This window comes from Plecotus auritus (assembly GCF_963455305.1).
Source record: "Plecotus auritus genome assembly, chromosome: 5".
Lineage (NCBI taxonomy): Eukaryota > Metazoa > Chordata > Mammalia > Chiroptera > Vespertilionidae > Plecotus > Plecotus auritus.
Genome location: NC_137776.1, coordinates 185,182,397 through 185,200,548, shown reverse-complemented (window position 1 = coordinate 185,200,548; position 18,152 = coordinate 185,182,397). Strand labels below are relative to the sequence as shown.

General features: G+C 67.6%; 1 protein-coding gene across 1 annotated transcript in view; it reads right to left on the bottom strand.

The window, feature by feature from the left end:
• NOTCH1 (notch receptor 1) overlaps positions 1-18,152 on the bottom strand; it is a 47,303-nt gene that overhangs the window by 9,741 nt on the left and 19,410 nt on the right. Inside the window, 22 exon segments of the mRNA XM_080667227.1 lie at positions 435-869; positions 1,465-2,036; positions 3,148-3,260; positions 3,338-3,595; positions 3,790-3,922; positions 4,461-4,645; positions 4,761-4,914; positions 5,744-5,945; positions 6,552-6,780; positions 7,179-7,331; positions 7,644-7,763; positions 9,500-9,613; positions 9,737-9,882; positions 11,594-11,786; positions 12,439-12,549; positions 12,633-12,866; positions 13,359-13,472; positions 14,179-14,292; positions 14,493-14,678; positions 14,833-14,988; positions 15,524-15,757; positions 16,317-16,439. Of these exon segments, the coding sequence (XP_080523353.1) occupies positions 435-869; positions 1,465-2,036; positions 3,148-3,260; positions 3,338-3,595; positions 3,790-3,922; positions 4,461-4,645; positions 4,761-4,914; positions 5,744-5,945; positions 6,552-6,780; positions 7,179-7,331; positions 7,644-7,763; positions 9,500-9,613; positions 9,737-9,882; positions 11,594-11,786; positions 12,439-12,549; positions 12,633-12,866; positions 13,359-13,472; positions 14,179-14,292; positions 14,493-14,678; positions 14,833-14,988; positions 15,524-15,757; positions 16,317-16,439 (4,279 nt within the window).

The following is an 18,152-nucleotide window of genomic DNA, read 5'->3' as shown; positions in this document are numbered from 1 at the left end:
CCGTCTCAGCAGGGCAGAGACCTCCAGCCCAGGCCTCCCCGGGGAGCGGACCGAGCCCCAGGGCACGGGCCTTGGCACAAGGGCCCTGGGTGGGGATGCGGCCTGGCGGGTCCTGTCGAGACCTCAGGCCCCCTTTTTTTAAAAAAATATATTTTATTGATTTTCAGAGAGAAAGGGAGAAGGATAGAGAGCTAGAAACAACGATGAGAGAGAAACATCGATCAGCTGCCTCCTGCACACCCCGCACTGGGGATGTGCCTGCAACCAAGGTACATGCCCTTGATGGGAATCGAACCCGGGACCCCTCAGTCCGCAGGCCGATGCTCTATCCACTGAGCCAAACCGGTCAGGGCGACCTCAGACCCTTTGCCATCAGGCGGAGGGAACAGCCCGGGAAAGTCACCCGGCTCGGCCTGGGGTCGCGGCTCACTCACCCGCGGATGTCCATCGGGTCCAGCTCCCTGCGCCAGCGCCCGCCCTCGCCGCCCGGGAGCAGCGTGGCCTTGACCTGGCCGAGCAGGGCGCCAGGCGCGGCCCAGCCGTCCACGTCCACGGAGCGCCGGATGGGGTGCTTGCGCAGCTCCTCCTCGCGGCCGTAGTAGGGGAAGATCATCTGCTGGCCGCTGGCGTCGCGCTTGAACACCACGTTGGTGTGCAGCAGGCGGCTGAGCTCCCGCAGGAAGCGGAGCGAGTCGTTGCGCAGCTGCGCGGGCGGCATGAGCACCACCACCACCAGCGTGCCGGCCGCCAGGCGCTCGGGCATGTGCTCCGCGCAGTCCAGCCCGTCCCACTCGCACTCGGCCCTGTTGCAGCCCTGGTCGCAGTGCCCGTCGCTGAAGTGGTCCTTGCAGTACTGGTCATACAGGGGGCTGCGGGTGCAGGGCAGGGCGCTCAGCCTCCCGCCACCCCGGCCCGTCCCGCCCCGCCCACAGGCGACCCCCAGCTGGCATCTGGCATTTGAGCTCGGTCCCTCCCCTGCTCGCTCCGCCCACCGGCTCCGCCCACCGGCTCCGCCCACATGCGACCCCCAGCTGGCATCTGGCATTGGAGCTCGGCCCCTCCCCCGCTCGCTCCGCCCACCAGCTCCGCCCATAGGCGACCCCCAGCTGGCATCTGGCATTGGAGCTCAGCCCCTCCCCCGCTCGCTCCGCCCACCGGCTCCGCCCACCGTCGACCCCCAGCTGGCATCTGGCATTGGAGCTCGGCCCCTCCCCCGCTCGCTCCGCCCACCGGCTCCACCCACCAGCGACCCCCAGCTGGCATCTGGCATTGGAGCTCGGCCCCTCCCCCGCCCGCTCCGCCCACCGGCGACCCCCAGCTGGCATCTGGCATTGGAGCTCGGCCCCTGCCCTGCTCGCTCCACCCGCCCGCTCCGCCCACTGGCTCCGCCCACAGGCGACCCACAGCTGGCATCTGGCATTCGAACTCGGGCCCCTCCCCCGCCTGCTCTGCCCGCCGGCTCACTTGCACTGGCCCTCGGCGTGCTGGCAGTCGAAGCCGTCGAAGAGGCAGCCGGCCGAGTTGCACTGGCTGTCGCAGCGGCCGTTGCTGAAGTACTTCCAGCACTCGAGCGCCTGCGAGCAGTTCTGCCAGGGGTCGTTGAAGTTGAGGGAGCAGTCGCCGCCGTCCCAGCCGCACGCGTGGTTGTTGCAGCGCAGGCTGCACGCCTTGTTGCCCGCCTCCTCGCGGCACTCGGGCAGCTCGCAGGCCTCCTCGACGGGCGGCGGGGCGATGTCCAGGCCGGCGCCGCCCCGGAAGCTGTAGTCCAGGATGTGGCACAGGAGCCCGTTGAACTTGGGGGGGCACAGGCAGCGGTAGTAGGGGCTCTCGGAGGTGGGCTCACAGGTGCCCTGGTTGTAGCAGGGGTTGCCCGCCACGCAGGGGCTGCTGGCCGGGAACTGGCACTCGGGGCCCGTGAAGGGGCCCAGGCACAGGCAGGTGGGGCTGCGCGGGCCCGAGATGCAGGTGCCGCCGTTCAGGCAGCGCAGGCTGCCGCAGGTGCGCGCGTCATTCTCGCACGTGGCGCCCTCGAAGCCCTGCGGGGAGAGGGTGGCGCTGGTTCCCCGGGTCCCCGCCCGGGGAGAGGGGCCGGCGGCCTTTCCCTGGGCAGCAGAGCCCCTTAAAGATATTCTGTGGGCCGACCGGGTGGCTCAGGGGTTGAGCGCTGATCTGGGAACCAGGAGGTCATGGTTGGGTTCCGGGTCAGGGCACATGCCCGGGCTGCGGGCTGGATCCCCAGTGTGGGGTGAACAGGAGGCAGCCAACCAATGATTCTCTCTCAGCATTGATGCTTCTCTCTCTCTCCCTCTCCCGTCCTCTCTGAAATCAATAAAAACGTATGTTAAAAAAATAAAATAAATAAAGAGATATCCTGTGAACATAAAAACCTCAGGGTTGGCGGAAAGGGCAACAGGATGCACAGGCAGAACACACGGGGTTTCCAGGGCCCCGAGAAACTCCACCGACGCTGTGCGTTTCATGGAGGACGCCGCCCTCTGCACTGTCAGAATCCAGAGCCCGGAGCCAGCCTGCGCCCTGAGAGCACGGTGGCCTTGACTTAGTAACAATGTATCGCTGTGACCTTGACTTAGTAACAATGTATCGCTGCGACCTTGACTTAGTAACAATGTATCGATGTCAGCTCGTCAATAGTAACAGTGTCCATAGGAACAACGGACCCCAGGACCCAAGAAGCTAGTAACAGAACGAGGAACCCTATTTTCCGCAGGATTGTTCTGTGAACCTAAAACTGCTCCGGCCCTGGCTGGTTGGGCTCAGTGCATAGAGCGCCGGCCTGCGGACTGAAGGTTCCCAGGTTCTATCCCGGTCAAGGGCACATACCCGGGTTGCAGGCTCCATCCCAGTGTGGGACGTGCAGGAGGCAGCCGATCCATGATTCTCTCTCATCATGGATGTTTCTCTCTCTCTCTCTCTCCCGTCCGCTCTAAAATCAATAAAAATATATTAAATAAACAAATAAAATAAAACTGCTCTGCAAGTCAAGTTTACGACACGAGAGGTGACCTTGAGGGGCATGAGGACGGTGGAGGGCCTCAGCAGACACGTGTGCAGGGCCAGGCCCTCGCAGGGGGTGCGAGCGGCCACCTCAGGCCAGGGCCCTCCCCGCCCCCCGGGCGAGGCACCTACCGCCGGGCACCTGCAGATGAAGCCGTGGGCGGTGTTGGAGGCCACGGCGCAGGTGCCGCCGTTCTTGCAGGGCTTCCCCTTGCAGCCGTTGATGACGGACTCGCAGCGGCGCCCTGGGGACGAGCATGGGGGGGGGGATGAGGAGCGCCCCCCGCAGCCCCGCCCCGCCCCCGCCAGGCCGGGCACCCACCGGTGTGGCCGGGCCGGCACTCGCAGTGGAAGTCGTTGACGCGCTGCACGCAGTTCTGGGTGCCGCGGGCGTCACAGGGGTTGGAGAGACACTCGTTGACGTCGCCCTCGCAGCGCTCGCCCACGAAGCCGGGCAGGCAGGTGCAGGAGTAGCCGCCCACCTGGTCCACGCAGGTGCCGTTGTTGAAGCACTTGGGGCCGCGGGACACGGGGTCGATGGGGGGGTTGCAGTCGTCCACGTTGATCTCGCAGTGCACCCCTGCAGGGGCGCGGGGCGTCAGGGACCCGTGCAGGCCACACGCTGCCCCGCTCGCTCCGTGTGGGCCATGCACCTGCCTTCCGAGCTCACGAGGCTCTGGCCTAGGTCCAGGATGCCCCTGGCCGGCACGGGGGGGGGGGGGGGGCCCGACTGCCCACGTCCCCTGGACCTCGGCTCGGTGTGGCGACCCTTACCCTGTGTGCCCCGCGGACAGGAGCACTTGTAGGTGTTGGTGAGGTCGATGCAGGTGCCGCCGTTCTGGCACGGGTGGGACAGGCACTCGTTGATCTCCTCGGAGCAGTTCACCCCGTGGTAGCCGGCCACGCACTGTCAGGGAGACAGACGAGGGGTGGGGCTGTGGCTCCGTGGGTAGCCGGGTGTGAGGTGCCCCCCCGGGCTGACTGACAGAGCCACACAAGCTGCCCTCCTGCCTGGTGAAGCCTTGGGCTCCTCACGTCGGGCTGACCCGGAGCCAGACTCTTGTCCAGCCGACCCTGAGAAGGGCTCCGACCAACCAAGTCGTGGCCCAGAGCAGGGGCCAGGCCCCATCTCCTGAGGTAGATGTGGGGGGCGGGGGGAGGTCTCAGGAGGGGTGTCAATTGAACAAGGGGGGGAAAAAAATCCTACAGGAGGGAAACCCTGTCCAACTTCTCAGTGTATCTTCTTCTTCCAGCCACTCCCTCCTCCCCCATGGGACACCTCCTCCAGGCAGTCCTCCCTGATTACCCTGGCTCCACCTTAATGGGACTAAAAGGCGTCTGCATCTGCTGGGCTGAGTCCTCCCTACTGAGTCTTCCCAACGCAGGGCCCAGCACTCAATGCCACACCAAACACACCCCTCCCTCCCCCGGGATGGGTCCCCCACCTCGCAAGAGTAGCCGCCGGGGTAGTCGGTGCAGGTGGCCCCGTTCTGGCAGGGGCTGGGCGAGCACTCGTCCACCTGGTCCTCGCAGTAGCTGCCCGTGTAGCCCGGCTGGCAGCGGCAGTGGTGCGTGTTGTCCGCATCCATGCAGAGCCCACCGTTCCGGCACAGGTGGGTCACGTCGATGCCTGCGGGAGGGGAGGGCGGGGGGGAGGGAGGGGCGTTGCAGAGTGTGAGGCCTGGGCTTCCCTCCCGGGGGCTGGCCGCCGGGGGAGCCTGGGCGGGGAGGGGACATGTGGTTACCTCGCTCCCGGGCGGCGGCCTCGCAGGACACGCTGGGCACGTCGCAGTAGAGGCCGGTCCAGCCGCTGTGGCACTCGCAGCGGTACAGCACGTTGGTCTGCCAGCACTTGCCGCCGTTCTTGCAGGGCGAGGAGTCACACCAGCGCACCAGGTTCTGGGGGCGCAGGGCGGTGCTCAGACTCCCCTCCTGGCCGCGCAGCCCACGCACCGGAAAACCTCACGCCCATCCCACAGAGGTGGAGACTGAGGCCCACGGGCCCCCACTGCTCAGGGGCAGCCTGGGACTGGGCGGGGTCTCCCTCTCCCCCCGCCTCTCTCTCTCTCTCCCCCACCTCCCTCCGCAGCAAATCCAGACCCCCTTCCCTCCAAGGAAGATCTTATATCAGAAGTAGACAATTTTGTTGGCAGTTTTTATAATTGATATTTCATGTGAAAATCTCCTAGGAAGATCAACCGTTAATACTTTTGTATATTTCCTATGAAAACATCAGCCTTTAACAGTCCTTCCCCAGCCAGCCTAGCCGGTGTGGCTCAGTGGGTAGAGCATTGGCCTGTGGACTGAAGGGTCCCGGGTTTGATTCTGGGTCAGGGGCACATGCCCTGGGTTGCGGGCTTGATCCCCAGTAGGGGGCGGGCAGGAGGCAGCCGATCAATGATCCTCTTTCATCATTGATGTCTCTCTCTCTCCCTCTCCCGTCCTCTCCGGAATAAAAATATATAAAACAAAACAAAAAAAACCCCTATAAAACCAATCTTCGCCTACACTACCTAGTCTTTGCTCTCTCTCCCCAAACCTCTGCTCCCTGACCGCGATGGCCGCCCCGCCAGCACCTCTGCTTCCTCTGCTGGCAGCACAGCCCAGGCCAGGGCCAGGCTGGCCACCCAGACCCTCAGGAGCACGTGCCCGAGGGCACCCCGCGCCTCAGCCAGGCTCTTCCCTCCTCGGGCCAACGGGCGGACCCGGCAGCTCCCTCCTCACTCACCTGGCAGCTGAGGCCGGTGTAGCCCAGCGGGCAGGTGCACCTGTAGGTGCCGTAGCTGTCCTGGCAGGTGCCGCCGTGCAGGCAGGGCCGCGAGTCGCACTCGTTGATGTCGTGCTCGCAGTAGCTGCCCGTGAAGCCGGGTGGGCACAGGCAGGTGAAGGAGTCGATGCCATCCACGCAGGTGCCGCCATTGAAGCAGGAGCTGCGGGCGGGCAGCACAGGGCGGAGGGTGACTGGGCGAAGGACCCTGCCCAAGCGGGACCCTCCAGGCTGGCCTAGACTGCGGTCGAGGGAGGCCGGACGGCCACACCAGGCCAGCAGCAGCCTGACTAACCTCCCGGGGGCCCACGGCAGCCTCAGGAGGCCCCTGACACAGGATGGGAGCGGGCCTCAGGCTCGCAAACCCCATCACACCCCTCCCTGCCCTCGGCCTTCCTTACAGCTCACCCTGAGCGGAGCTTTCTCCGCTCACGGGTTGAGGGGGAAACAGGAGGAACACCAGAACTCGTATGGATAACACAGAGGGCAAGCACGCCGGGAGCCAGGGACGAGGACAGTTAACGCGAGCTTCCCGGCAGCCAAGGTGAAAAAGGAAAGAAGACGAGCTCCACGTTCTCCTTGTCTGAAAGGAGGCGCACCAGTTCCTAAACCGCCAGGGCTCCCGGCTCCTCCCTCGTCAACTGGCAAAGGCCCCCTAGGAGGAGCCCCACAGGCCAGGAGCGGTGTCCGGGCTGCCAGACCCTGCGCGTGGCCCACATGTCCCCCCCCCCCCCCCCCCCGGCGCCGGGGCCCTGCCGGGGCCGCCCACCTCTCGGTGCAGTCGGGCGTGTTGTTCTCGCAGTGGATGCCGCTGAAGCCGGGCGGGCAGGTGCAGGTGTAGCTGGCCACGCAGTCCGTGCAGTTGGCGCCGTGGCGGCAGGGGTTGCTGGCGCACTCGTTGATGTCCTCCTCGCAGAAGGCGCCCTGGAAGCCGGGCAGGCAGTCGCAGAAGGCTGCGTTGATGCCGTCCGTGCAGGAGCCACCGTTGTGGCACGGGTCTGCGGGGGGGGGGGGGGGGGGGGTGGGGGGACAGGAGAGCGGGCTGAGGGGCGGCCGGGCGGGGCCTAAGGTCGCTCCTCGCTGGGGGAGGAGCTCCTGGGAACCCACCGGGAGGGGTCGGGCGGGCTTGACGCCCGGAGCCTCCCAGAACCGCCCGCAAGCACGCCACTCGGTCCACGCCAGGCCCGAGTGATGCTGGGGCAACAGCTGTCACCTCCCAGCACCAACCCAGCTCCCGCCTGGCCATGCCCGCCTGGACTGGGCAGGGTGGCCTCTCTGGGAGGGACAGCTGATATGGCCAGGGCCCCCCCGCCCCCAGGCACCGCCGCCCCCCCTCCTCCCGGTCCTGCCCATGTCCGAGGCGGCCAGGCAGGCGGCCAGGCAGGCGGCCACTCACTGGGCCGGCAGTCGTCGACGTCCGTCTCGCAGTTGCGCCCCGTGTAGCCCGCCTGGCAGTGGCAGCGGTACCCGCCGTTGGTGTTCTGGCAGGAGGCGCCGTGGCGGCACGGGCTCTTCACACACTCGTTGATGTCCACCTCGCAGGTCTGCCCTGGGGTCGGGGGGGGGGCAGGGAGAGTCACCTCAGCCCCGCTCCCGGCCTCTCCCTGTCCACCCACATCCGGGGTCTCCTCAAGCCCAGGTGGGCCTGGGGACGCCCAGCAGGAGAGGAAGGGCGAGGTCGATTCCTGCTGATAGAGCGCCCCCTGCAGGTGGCTCAGAACCCTCCCCCCCCCCCCCCCCAGCTCATCTCCGCAGATGAGAGCTCCCTCCCTCCCTCCCTCTTTCCGGATCCGCCCGAGCCTGGGGCCGCCCTCCTGGGCTCCGAGGAGCCGGAGCCGGGGCTGGGGGGCAGCCGCCTCACCCTGCCAGCCGGCCGGGCACATGCAGGAGAAGCTCTCGTAGTCCTCGGACGCCCTGCACTCGCCGCCGTTCCTGCAGGGGCTGGAGGCACACGGGGCCAGCACCACCTCACACGTGGCTCCTGAGGGAGAGGGTACACGGTGAGGCCCAGGGAGCCGGGCCAGAGGGCCAGCGCCCGGGCATCCACAGGCCGCCACGTGCTGGTCCTCCCAGGGCCGCAGACCCACGGGGCTGCACGTGAGGCCCCGGGTGAGCTTCTGGCTGAGGGGGGGCCTGGGACTCGGCCTGGAGACGGACCAGAGGGACACCTGGCTGCAGGGCACAGCCTGGGCCTCGCCCCGAGGAGCACCCGGCATCAGGGCTGGCGACCCCCACACGTGGCGGGGGCCTCGGGCCTGCTCCCCGCCTCTCACGTCCCAGGCAGGAAGCGCCCATCAAGTGAGGCCACGGAACAAGGCAGTGACCGCGGGGCGAGGCCATCCCCGGTGGGGGCCGTGCCAGCTGCAGCCGGGGGCACATCCTCGTTCCCGGGGAGCCCCGGGCTGCGGTGGGACCCGGGGACAGGGCGGGGCCTGGCGGGCCCCTGCACCCCGGGTGCGTTCTCTCCCGGTTTTCCTGTTTACGCCGCAGGGCCGTCCGGGGAAGCGAGGAAGCGTTATCTTCCTCGTGGCCATTATCTCGCTGGCCGGCCGCGGCGATTTTCCAGGGCCTTTCTTTCTCTCGGTTTCCACGGTGACCCGGGCGGGCAGGAAACGCGCCAGAGTTTCCGACAATTGTGCGAAGGGAAGCAGGAAGCGGGCGGACGGGAAGCAGGTCAGCACCGGGCTCCTCCCGCCTGGCCTCCCGCACCGACAGTGGCCGCCGGCCGGAGGGGCTCGGTGCGCCCGGGCGGGCGTGGAGGCCTGGGCGGCCCCCGGGGCTTCCTCACTGATTCAGGAGAGAAAACGCAGGCCCCTCGCGTTTGGTCAAAGAAAACACGGCTCTGGCCTCCGGCCACCCGATGTCATGAGAACCACAGGCTCGCCCGCGCTCCCCCCGGGCAGGGCCGTCTCAGGACTCCCAGCCCCCCCTCCACCCGCAGGGGCCCAGTGGTTGTGACTTTTGGTTTTGAACTCTTTGCATAGCTCTCCTAGGGGGACGGGTCCTGTGACCCCCTGGCCGGGAAGGGAACGGAGGCTGGGACACCCAGGGAAGCGCCTCTGCCAGCGGGAAGCGAGGCCGCTGGTTCCCACACAGAGGGCCCGCCTGCCGGCAGAGGACCTGACCCGGCCCCAGGCCCCGGGCAGCGGGCACCCAGCCCTGGAGGCCGCCAGCCAGGCATGGCCCCTGCCTCTGTGCCGAGGATTCCACCTTCTCACCCCCCCCGCCCCCGAGCAGGCCGCCAGGTGAAACATTTGAGGTCTACTTATACTAAAGTCCTCTCCCGAGCATCCTGTACTTTTTTATTATTTTGTTCTATTGACTTCGGAAAGGAAGGGAGGAGGAGAGTCAGAAACGTCAATGACAAGAGAAACATCACTCATCGCCTGCCTCCTGCACACCTGCTGCTGGGGGTCAAGCCCGAAACCGGGCATGCGCCCCGACTGGGAATTGAACCGTGACGCTCAACCACTGAGCCGCACGGCCGGGCCACCCGATACTTTTTTATGCTCATCTGGCAACGAGGCCCGAAAGCAGCCGGCCTGAGGCCCTGCATGCAGCGCAGAACCCCTGGGAGCGGCTGTCGAGCTCGCAGACAAGGCGCCCCGTGAAAGCCACGGCACCCCCCATGGCCACCACTGCGCCTTCAGCCACTTGGTGGGCCAGGCCCCGCCCCCCGCAGGCCCCGCCCCCGCAGGCCCCGCCCCCAGCCCTCACCTGTGTAGGGCAGCAGGCAGTTGCACTTGTACCCTGCCACGTCATCGATGCAGGTGCCCTGGTTCAGACACGGGTTGGACGCACACTCATTGATGTTGGTCTGGCAGTTGGGGCCTGGGGAAGGGGACAGCGGTCAGTGTACCCGTCAGCGCGTGCTGTGCCCTGCGCTGGGCCGCGGGCCTGAGCCACTGTCCCGGAGGCCCGCTCGGCGCCGGGACCCCACCACCCCGCGCTCACCACTGAAGCCCGCGCGGCAGGTGCACACGTAGCCGCTCGTCATGTCCTTGCAGGTCCCGCCGTTGACACAGGGATTCGACTCACACTCGTTGTTGTTGACGTCACAGTTGGCCCCACTCCACCCAGGGTCGCAGTCACATTTGTACCTGCAGAGGTGACCGCAGCTGCTCAGGGGCGGCCGCGATGTGTGGGGCCCGCGCTGTGGGCATTCCCAGCCCCCGCACTCTCCTGGTGGGATGGCATGGAGGCGGCCGTCCCCTCTGACCCTCAGTCCTTAAAGGCGGGGCACCGGCACCCACCGCCCCTGGCTGTGTGGCCCTGAACCCAGGGCTTACCCTCTCTGTGCAAAATGAGGGCACAGGGCCCCTGCCCCCCTCCACGGCCCCGTGTAGACAGAGCGATGCGGGGCACATAACGGGTGTCAGAAGGAGCTTCGTTTTCCCCTCCGCACCCTAATACTTCTGACACCAAACGGGGGTGAGGGGCTCGGTCCCACAAGACCGCCCCACATCAAATGCCAATCACAGCCCGAGGTGGTCACCTGTGTGTTTGACTGACCGTCCACACACAGGGGCTCCCACACCCCTCAGCTTGGTATTTTTCTAGACCAGGTCGCAGAACTCAGGGTAAGGGCTTATGCCCAGACTTGGGGTTTATTACAAGAGGGGGAACCGGGGGACAGCCACACGGGAGAGACGCACGGGCAAGGGCTGGGCGAGGGCGAGCAGCTGTACACCCCCTGCGGGCGACCACCCTCCTCGCCGTGACGGTTCCCCAGCCCGGAGCCCCCTGAACCCCGTGAGCAGCCGAGGAGCAGCCACAGGCCCCCCGCTGCACAGGTGGGCAGCCCCTGTCACCGGCTCCCGTCCGCGCCGCACCGGTGCCTCTAAGGACAGGCGTGGCTCCTGGCATCCACCCCGCCCTCAGGTACCTCAGCCACCTCGTCAACAAAAGCTCAGGTGTGGCTGAGGGGGCTGGGAGGCGTAACAGGTGCCCCTGCCCCGCCGGCGGGGCTCAGTGGGAGAGCAGGTACCAAGAGGTTCGGGGTTTGATTCCCGGTCCGCCCACAGGCCCGGGTTGCGGGCTTGATCCCCGGTGTGGGGGGCGTGCAGGAGGCAGCCGATCCCTGATTCTCTCTCATCATGGATGTTTCTCTCTCTCTCTCCCTCTCCCTCTCTCTCTAAAAATCAATGAAAAATACATGGAAAAAAAATAAAGATGCTCCTTCCACTCTCGTGGACCCGAGGCGCTTCCTGAGGAGCCAGAAAACCCACAACAGCCACTTCTGCGTCTCACGAACCACAGGGCACTGGCTGCCGCCCCGTCTCAGGGACACCGAGGACCCGCCCGCGGAGCCAGCGCTGTGCCGTGAGGACACGTGGCTCAGGGCGACACGTGGCTCAGGGCGACACGTGGCTCGGGGAAGCGCTGGGCACAGACCAGGGCCGAGCAGGTGTCTATACTGGGCACAGACGGCAATCTGTTCTCGGGGTCACAGCACCCACCCGCCCGGCCCGGGGCCACCCTCTGGCCTGTCTGGAGCTCCCCAGCCTGCCCCCTGCTGGCCACCACACAGCCGCCTTCCTGGGGGCACAGCTCACAGCCGTGGACTGGAGGGGTGGACGTGTGCCTGTGCCCCGCCCCGCCCCGCGCCTGCACCCGTTGAGGCCGTCCCGGCAGGCCCCACGCCCCACCCACGCCCGCACCCGTTGAGGCCGTCCCGGCAGGCCCCACGCCCCGCCCCGCGCCCCGCGCCCTTTGAGGCCGTCCCGGGCAGGCCCCACGCCCCGCCCCGCCCCGCGCCTGCACCCGTTGGGGCCGTCCGGCCAGGCCCCACGCCCCGCCCCGTGCCCGCACCCGTTGAGGCCGTCCCGGCAGGTCCCGTGGGCGCAGGGGTCGCTGCTGCACTCGTTGACCTCGGACAGGCAGGAGGGGCCGTGGTAGCCCTCGGGGCAGCGGCAGGTGAAGGCGTTGGTGCCGTCCTCACAGGTGCCGCCGTTGTGGCAGGGGCCGCCCGCGCACTCGTCGATGTTGATGTTGCACATGCTCCCTGCGGGCGGGGGCGGGGGCGGGGGCGGGGGTCCTGGTGAGCGGGTTCCGGCCCGAGCCTCAGTTTCCTCCCGTTAAACCGGGGATGATAACCAACCCCTCACCCGGTTTTTTGCGGGGACACCAGCCGAGCTGGCATTTTTACTGTTTTTTAATATATTTTTATCAAACTGTGACCTCCTGGTTCGTAGGTTGATGCTCAACCACTGAGCAGCGCCGGCCGGGCCGAGCTGGCACTTTACATGCGTGTCACCTGCAGAGCCGGCCAGCCTGGCCCACTCTGTACGGGGCGGGGCGCTCACCGGCACTTGCGAGCGTCCCCCTCCCAGTGCCCAGGGGCAGAGCCTACACTGTGCCCTCTGACTACGGGGGCACCTGAGGCCCTGAGAGCCAGGCCTGGCTCGGGGCAGACGGTGCCCTGGACCCCGGCTATGTTCTCAGCCCGCTGGGCCGGCTGAGGTGCCCGCGGATCCCCAGGAGCCCCAGTCGCCGCGCTGTCTCTGCTGCCGTCGCTGAAGGCTGGAGCCCGACAGTGGGCCCTGGGCGGCTCCCTGCAGCGACCTACCCTGGGTGAGGAGGGCCCAGGGCCATCGCTGACCTTGACCTCTGAGGGATGGAGCCAGGGGGGGTCCCTGACCCCCAGGACCGCTCACCTGTGTAGCCCGGCTCACAGGCGCACTCATAGCCGTCGATCTTGTCCAGACACGTGCCCGAGTCGCAGGGGTTGCTGGCACAGTCGTCCAGGTTGATCTCACAGTTGGGTCCTGAGGGGTGCGGGGCGCGTGGTGGTCAGCCCCTGCGCCCTGCAGCCGGGCCCCCGCCTCCCCACACCGAGCCCGGCCGGCACCTGTGGTCCCCTTGAGGCAGAGGCAGAGGTAGGCGTTGTCGCGGTCCTGGCAGGTGCCGCCGTGGCGGCAGGGCTGACTGTGGCACTCGTTGATGTTGGTCTCGCAGTGGTGGCCCGTGTAGCCGGGCCGGCACAGGCAGGTGAAGGCGGCCACGCCGTCCTTGCAGGACCCGTAGTGGCAGGGGTCGGGGTCACACTCGTCGATGTCCACCTCGCAGTGGGGCCCCGTGTAGCCTGCGGGGTGGGGGCCGAGCTCAGAGCGGCTGTTCCCTGGGCACCAGGCCATCCCCTGCCCCGAGCTCTGCCACCAGACCCAGGTCACTGGTGCCCGGGCAGAGAGGACCGGGTTGCGGGGGGGGGGGAGGGTGTCCTTTATGGAGAGACACCTTCCCCGGCCGGCGTGGCTCAGGGGTTGAGCATTGACCTATGAACCAGGAGGTCACGGTTCGATTCCGGGTCAGGGCACAGGCCCGGGTTGCGGGCTCGATCCCCAGTGGGGGGCGTGCAGGAGGCAGCCGATCCATGATTCTCTCTCATCATGGATGTTTCTCTCCCTCTCCCTCTGTGAAGCCGATAAAAAAACATTTTTAAAAAATGTAAAAAAGACGGCCCCTGGACTAGGGGTCCCGGGCTGAGGGCCCCGTCACCTGCCCCCTCGGCTCCGACGGTCCCTCCGTGGACCCGCGCGCCCGCTTTTCCTCCCTGCACCCCGGCAGGGCGGCCCACCTTCCGTGCACACGCAGCTGTAGGTGTTGGGCCCGTCCAGGCACTTGGCGCCGTTCTTGCAGGGCGTGCTGGCGCACTCGTCCACGTCGTACTGGCACAGGTTCCCGGTGAAGCCTGCGGCGGCACGGCGGCGGCTGGCAGAGGGTCGGGCACCACGGCCCGGGGCCGGGCCCCCGCCGGACCACACAGAGGTTCCTGAGAGGGGCTCCCCTATGCGTGCTCCGGAGGGACGCGGCACACCCACCCAGACCCTCTCCTCCCCACGTCAGCTCCCAGCCTCAGGCCCACCTCTTGGGGCCTCACAGAAGGGCTTTCCCCAGAGCAACCTGGTTGCCATGGCTACAGCCCAGACAGGTGGGAACTGGGGTTCCCCTTGGTGTCTGGGGAGGCCGATTTGCATCTCAGGAGCCCAAGGCTCTGACCTGCTTTCATGGGACAGACTCCGCCTCCTGGGGCTCCGGGAGCCCCCATGTCCATGGCGCCCTCCCCACCAGCCAGGAGCCCCCAGAGCTGAGCTGGTGCCTCCTCGCACCCAACCCCTCCGGGGTTCCCGGGCGCCCTCCCCTCCAGGGAACCCCAGCAGCAAGGAGGCGCATCTCCGGCCCCTGGGCTCCCCCACCCCCGCAAGCACACCCAGCAAGATGAGGGGTAGTGCCGCCCCAGCCTGGACGCCCCCATCCACTTCTGAGGGGAAGGGCGGGCAGGGCTCCTGCAGAATGAGGCCCGGGCTGGGGCGGGGCCACCCACAGCGGGATGCCAGGGCTCGGCTTTTCCCCGGGCACCGAGGGGCAGGGCAGGGACAGGCGGGCAGGGGGCGCACCTGTGGGGCACTCGCACTGGAACTCGTTAATCTTGTCCACGCAGCGGCCGTTCTGCAGGCAGGGGCTGCTGGCACACTCGTCCCGGTTCACCTCACAGTGCACGCCCTCGTAGCCTGGCGGGGGGAGCGGGGCCATGACGGTCCTGGCCCAGAGACGCCCACACCAGACCTGCAGCTACGGGCACCAGCCCCCTCCCCCGTGCCCCGTGCTCCGCTCTGCCCCCCAGGCTGGACCTCCCTCGGTTTCCCCAGGCATGGGGGGGCACGGGGGCTGGGGGCTGTGTGCCCCCTCAGTCCCCCCGCGGCCCACGCACCTGGCATGCAGATGCACTGGAACTCCCCGATCTGGTCCAGGCAGGTGGCGTCATTCTGACACGGGTTCGAGACGCACTCGTTGACGTCGATCTCGCAGCGCGGGCCGGTGTAGCCCTGCAGGCACCGGCACTCGAAGGAGCCCAGCGTGTTGATGCACTTGCCCTTGTGCTCACAGGGGTTGGCACCTGGGGGGGTGGCGTGGTGAGCGGCTGCTCCCAGCACCCCAGCCTCCAACCGTCTGGGAGAGAGGGGACCCGCCCGCCTCCCCCATCAGACTGGGGACCCTCCGTGGGCAGAGCTCCCCGCTGCCCGCCGCGGCCCGCCCCGCCTGGCGCGTACCCAGCGAGCACTCGTCCACGTCCTGGCTGCAGGCCGGCCCCATGTACCCCGAGGGGCAGGTGCAGATGGCCTTGCCGTTGACGGGGTTGGTGTCGCAGTTGGAGCCCTCGTTGCAGGGGTTGCTGATGCAGGCGTCGTTGAGGTGGCACAGCAGACCTGGCGGAGCGTCGGCAGTCAGCGGGCACTGCCCTCCCCGGCTCCACCCCACCCAGACCCACTGAGCAAGGGCCTCCCACTGCGATGCTTTGTTAGAAAACATATCTTTCTATCGATTTCAGAGAGGAAGGGAGAGATAGAAACATCAACGATGAGAGAACCATGGATCGGCTGCCTCCTGCACGCCCCCTACTGGGGATCGAGCCTGCAACCCGGGCCTGTGCGCCCTTGACCAGAATCAAACCTGGGACCTTTCAGTCCACAGGCCCAAGCTCTATCCACTGGGCCACACTGGCCAGGGCCCACCGTGACTCTTCTGAGTGACCCTGTTGAGCGTCCCAGGACACGCGGGTTAATCCCCAGCTGGCCTGACCGTGGGCACCCCCCCCCCGCCCCTCTTCACTCCAGAAAGGCCCCTTCGCCTCCTCCCTGGGGACCCTGCAAAGCCAGCCTGTGCGTGGGAGGGAGGTGACGTGCGCCAGGCCTGGCCCCAGAACGCCCCTGGCGGCAGGTGTCACGGCCCCCCCCTCCTCACCTGTGCGGCCGTGGGGACACTCGCAGTAGAAGGAGGCCACGCGGTCGTGGCAGGTGGCGCCGTGGAAGCAGGCGGCGCTGGCGCAGTCGTCGATGTTCTCGCTGCAGTCCTCGCCCGTCCAGCCGTTGACGCACACGCAGTTGTAGCCGCCCTGGGTGTTGTGGCACGTGCCGCCGTTCTGGCAGGCGTTGGGCATGAGCTGGCACTCGTCCATGTCCTTGGTGCAGTACTGACCTGCGGGGCGCCGGGACCGCTGAGCCGGCGGGCGGCTGCTTCCAGGCTCTCAACCCCAGGCAGAGTCCCCAACCCTCCCGGTGCAGGGTCCGCCTCCACCAGGAAGCCTCCCAGGGCTCCTCACTCAGCGCCAGCCTGCACCACGTCTTCCCCTTCGCCGCTGGCACGAGGGCGGCTTTTATCTCTGCTCTGACTGTGCACCCAGGTGGCACTGGGGCCCACACGTGCCTGCCGTCCCCACCGAACGGTGGACCCCACGGGCAGGGGCCGTATCCCCTGACCAGCGTCCCCAGGTCCTACCCGACCAGCTGGGCTCAAACCTGGGGACTGGATTCTGGCACAGGGCTGCCTGGGCCCGGGCTGCCAATGCCCACGTCTACACTGACCCCTGGGGGGCGGGGGGCGGCCTCAGACCCTGGTCACGGGCAGAGGGGCTGCCCCAGGTCACACCATCCTCCTGGCCCGGCCCGGGCTCTCGGGCCCTCACCACCGCCTCCTCCGGGGGAGCAGCGTGACGGGGTGGTGGCCCCCCGCCCCCGCTGCTCCCGCGGGTACGTGCCTGTCCACTCGGGCGGGCAGCGGCAGTTGTACGTGTTCACGCCGTCCACGCAGGTGCCCCCGTTCTGGCAGCTGTTTCCCGGGCAGTCGTCGACGTTCTCCTCGCAGTTCTGGCCGGTGAAGCCTGTGGCGAGAGCGGCCGGGCCGGTCAGCCCTTGCCCTGCGGCGCCCGCTGCCTTGGGGCCCGTACCCCACCCCTGCCCTCCCCACTGCTGTGACCAAGCAGCACGTTTCTCTCCGGGGATCATCTGGAAAGGGCAGTTGGGCCCGGCCGCGGGGCTCTGTGGCTGAGCGTCGACCTAGGAACCAGGAGGTCGCAGTTCGATTCCCGGTCAGGGCACAGGCCCGGGTTGCAGGCTCCATCCCCAGTGGGGGGCGTGCAGGAGGCAGCCGATCCATGGTTCTCTCTCGTCACTGATGTTTCTCTCTCTCTCCCTCTCCCTTTCTCTCTGAAGTCAATAAAAACATACATATATGTATATATATTTTTAAAAAGGGCAGTTGGACGGACAGATTCATGGGTCAGGTTCTGAGGGTCCTCACAGAAACCCTGCTGTGGCCTGGCACTGCCTGAGGGCCAGGCGCTGTGCGGGGGCGCTGGGCCACGGATACCTCGTTGGACAGGAGCTGCAGGGGATGGGGGGCCTCCAAGCTGGGCAGCGGTGTGGGCCGGACCAGGTGGGCAGGCCTAGGGGAGCCCAGAGCCGCTGTGCCCAGCTCCTCCCAACCCGGGGCCGACCTCCGCGGGGCCTCCCTGCCCGTCCGCTGTCCATCAGGCACCTCCCGCGGCCAGTGGTCAGCCGGGGGAGGTGTGAATGGCACAGCCAAACTGCAGCCAGTTACCGATGAACTCCTCCCCGCAGGCCTCTGGACACGCCTGCCCTTAGAGACCGAGTGCCCTCCCGCCCCCCAGCTCCCCGGAGCAAAAGCCAAATGGAAGTCAGAGCGGTTTGGGGAGCACCCCACATCAGAGTCAGGCCCGTGCTCTGCTTCCCGCTATGTTGGGGGGCCCCACGCCTCAAAGGATCTCCTTCTAAAGCGGGTGGGGCTGGAGGCTTAGAGGGCTGGGCTCCCCTGCCCAGGGCTCCCCCACCCGCCCAGGCAGGGCCAGCACAGAGGCCCCGGCTCGAGGACACACAGCCCCCGAGAAGGATCTGAACCGAGCGCCTGGGGTGGGCCCGGCCGGAGGGCTGGGCCCTCACTCCCCAGAGACCGCGGAGCAGCCGCCGAGGCAGGCGGGCGGCGGCGGGGCCCCTAGTGCGTGCAGGAAGCACGCGCCTGGCGTCTGCACGAAGAGGCAGGGCTGCGGTGAGGGCCGGGCGTGACGGCCGAGAACACACTTCCTCTTTGCAGGGACCAGTCTGGGCGGGTGGCGTGGGGACTGGGGCAACCCCCAGGTCATCCCCGGGTCAGCCGGGCGCTGTGCTCCCGAGTAACCACACCCCACTCCCCTGCTGGGGTCCCACCTCCCCATCATGCAGCTGACAGACCAAAGGTTTCATTATTTTTAGGTCGCCAGCAACGAAGACAAACGATGATGGAAAGACGAGTATGAACAACTGGTGCTGTGGGGGCCTGCGGGGGGGGGGGACAGAAGGGGGTTCTGGTGCCTGCCCTGCCCCCACCACACCCAAGGGAGACCATGGAGACAGGAGGAAGGGAGGGCCAGCCCCACCCCGGGGTCCGGGGGAAGCCCCGGGTTGCACGGGTGAGTGCTCCCGTGGTGGGGAGTTCTGCACCGTGCACGGGGCTCTAGGGACCCCATGATGAGGGGACCCCACAGTGGCTGTGCCTGCTGCCCCGGGGGGCTGAGCAGGAAAGGTGCCTCGGAGGGAAT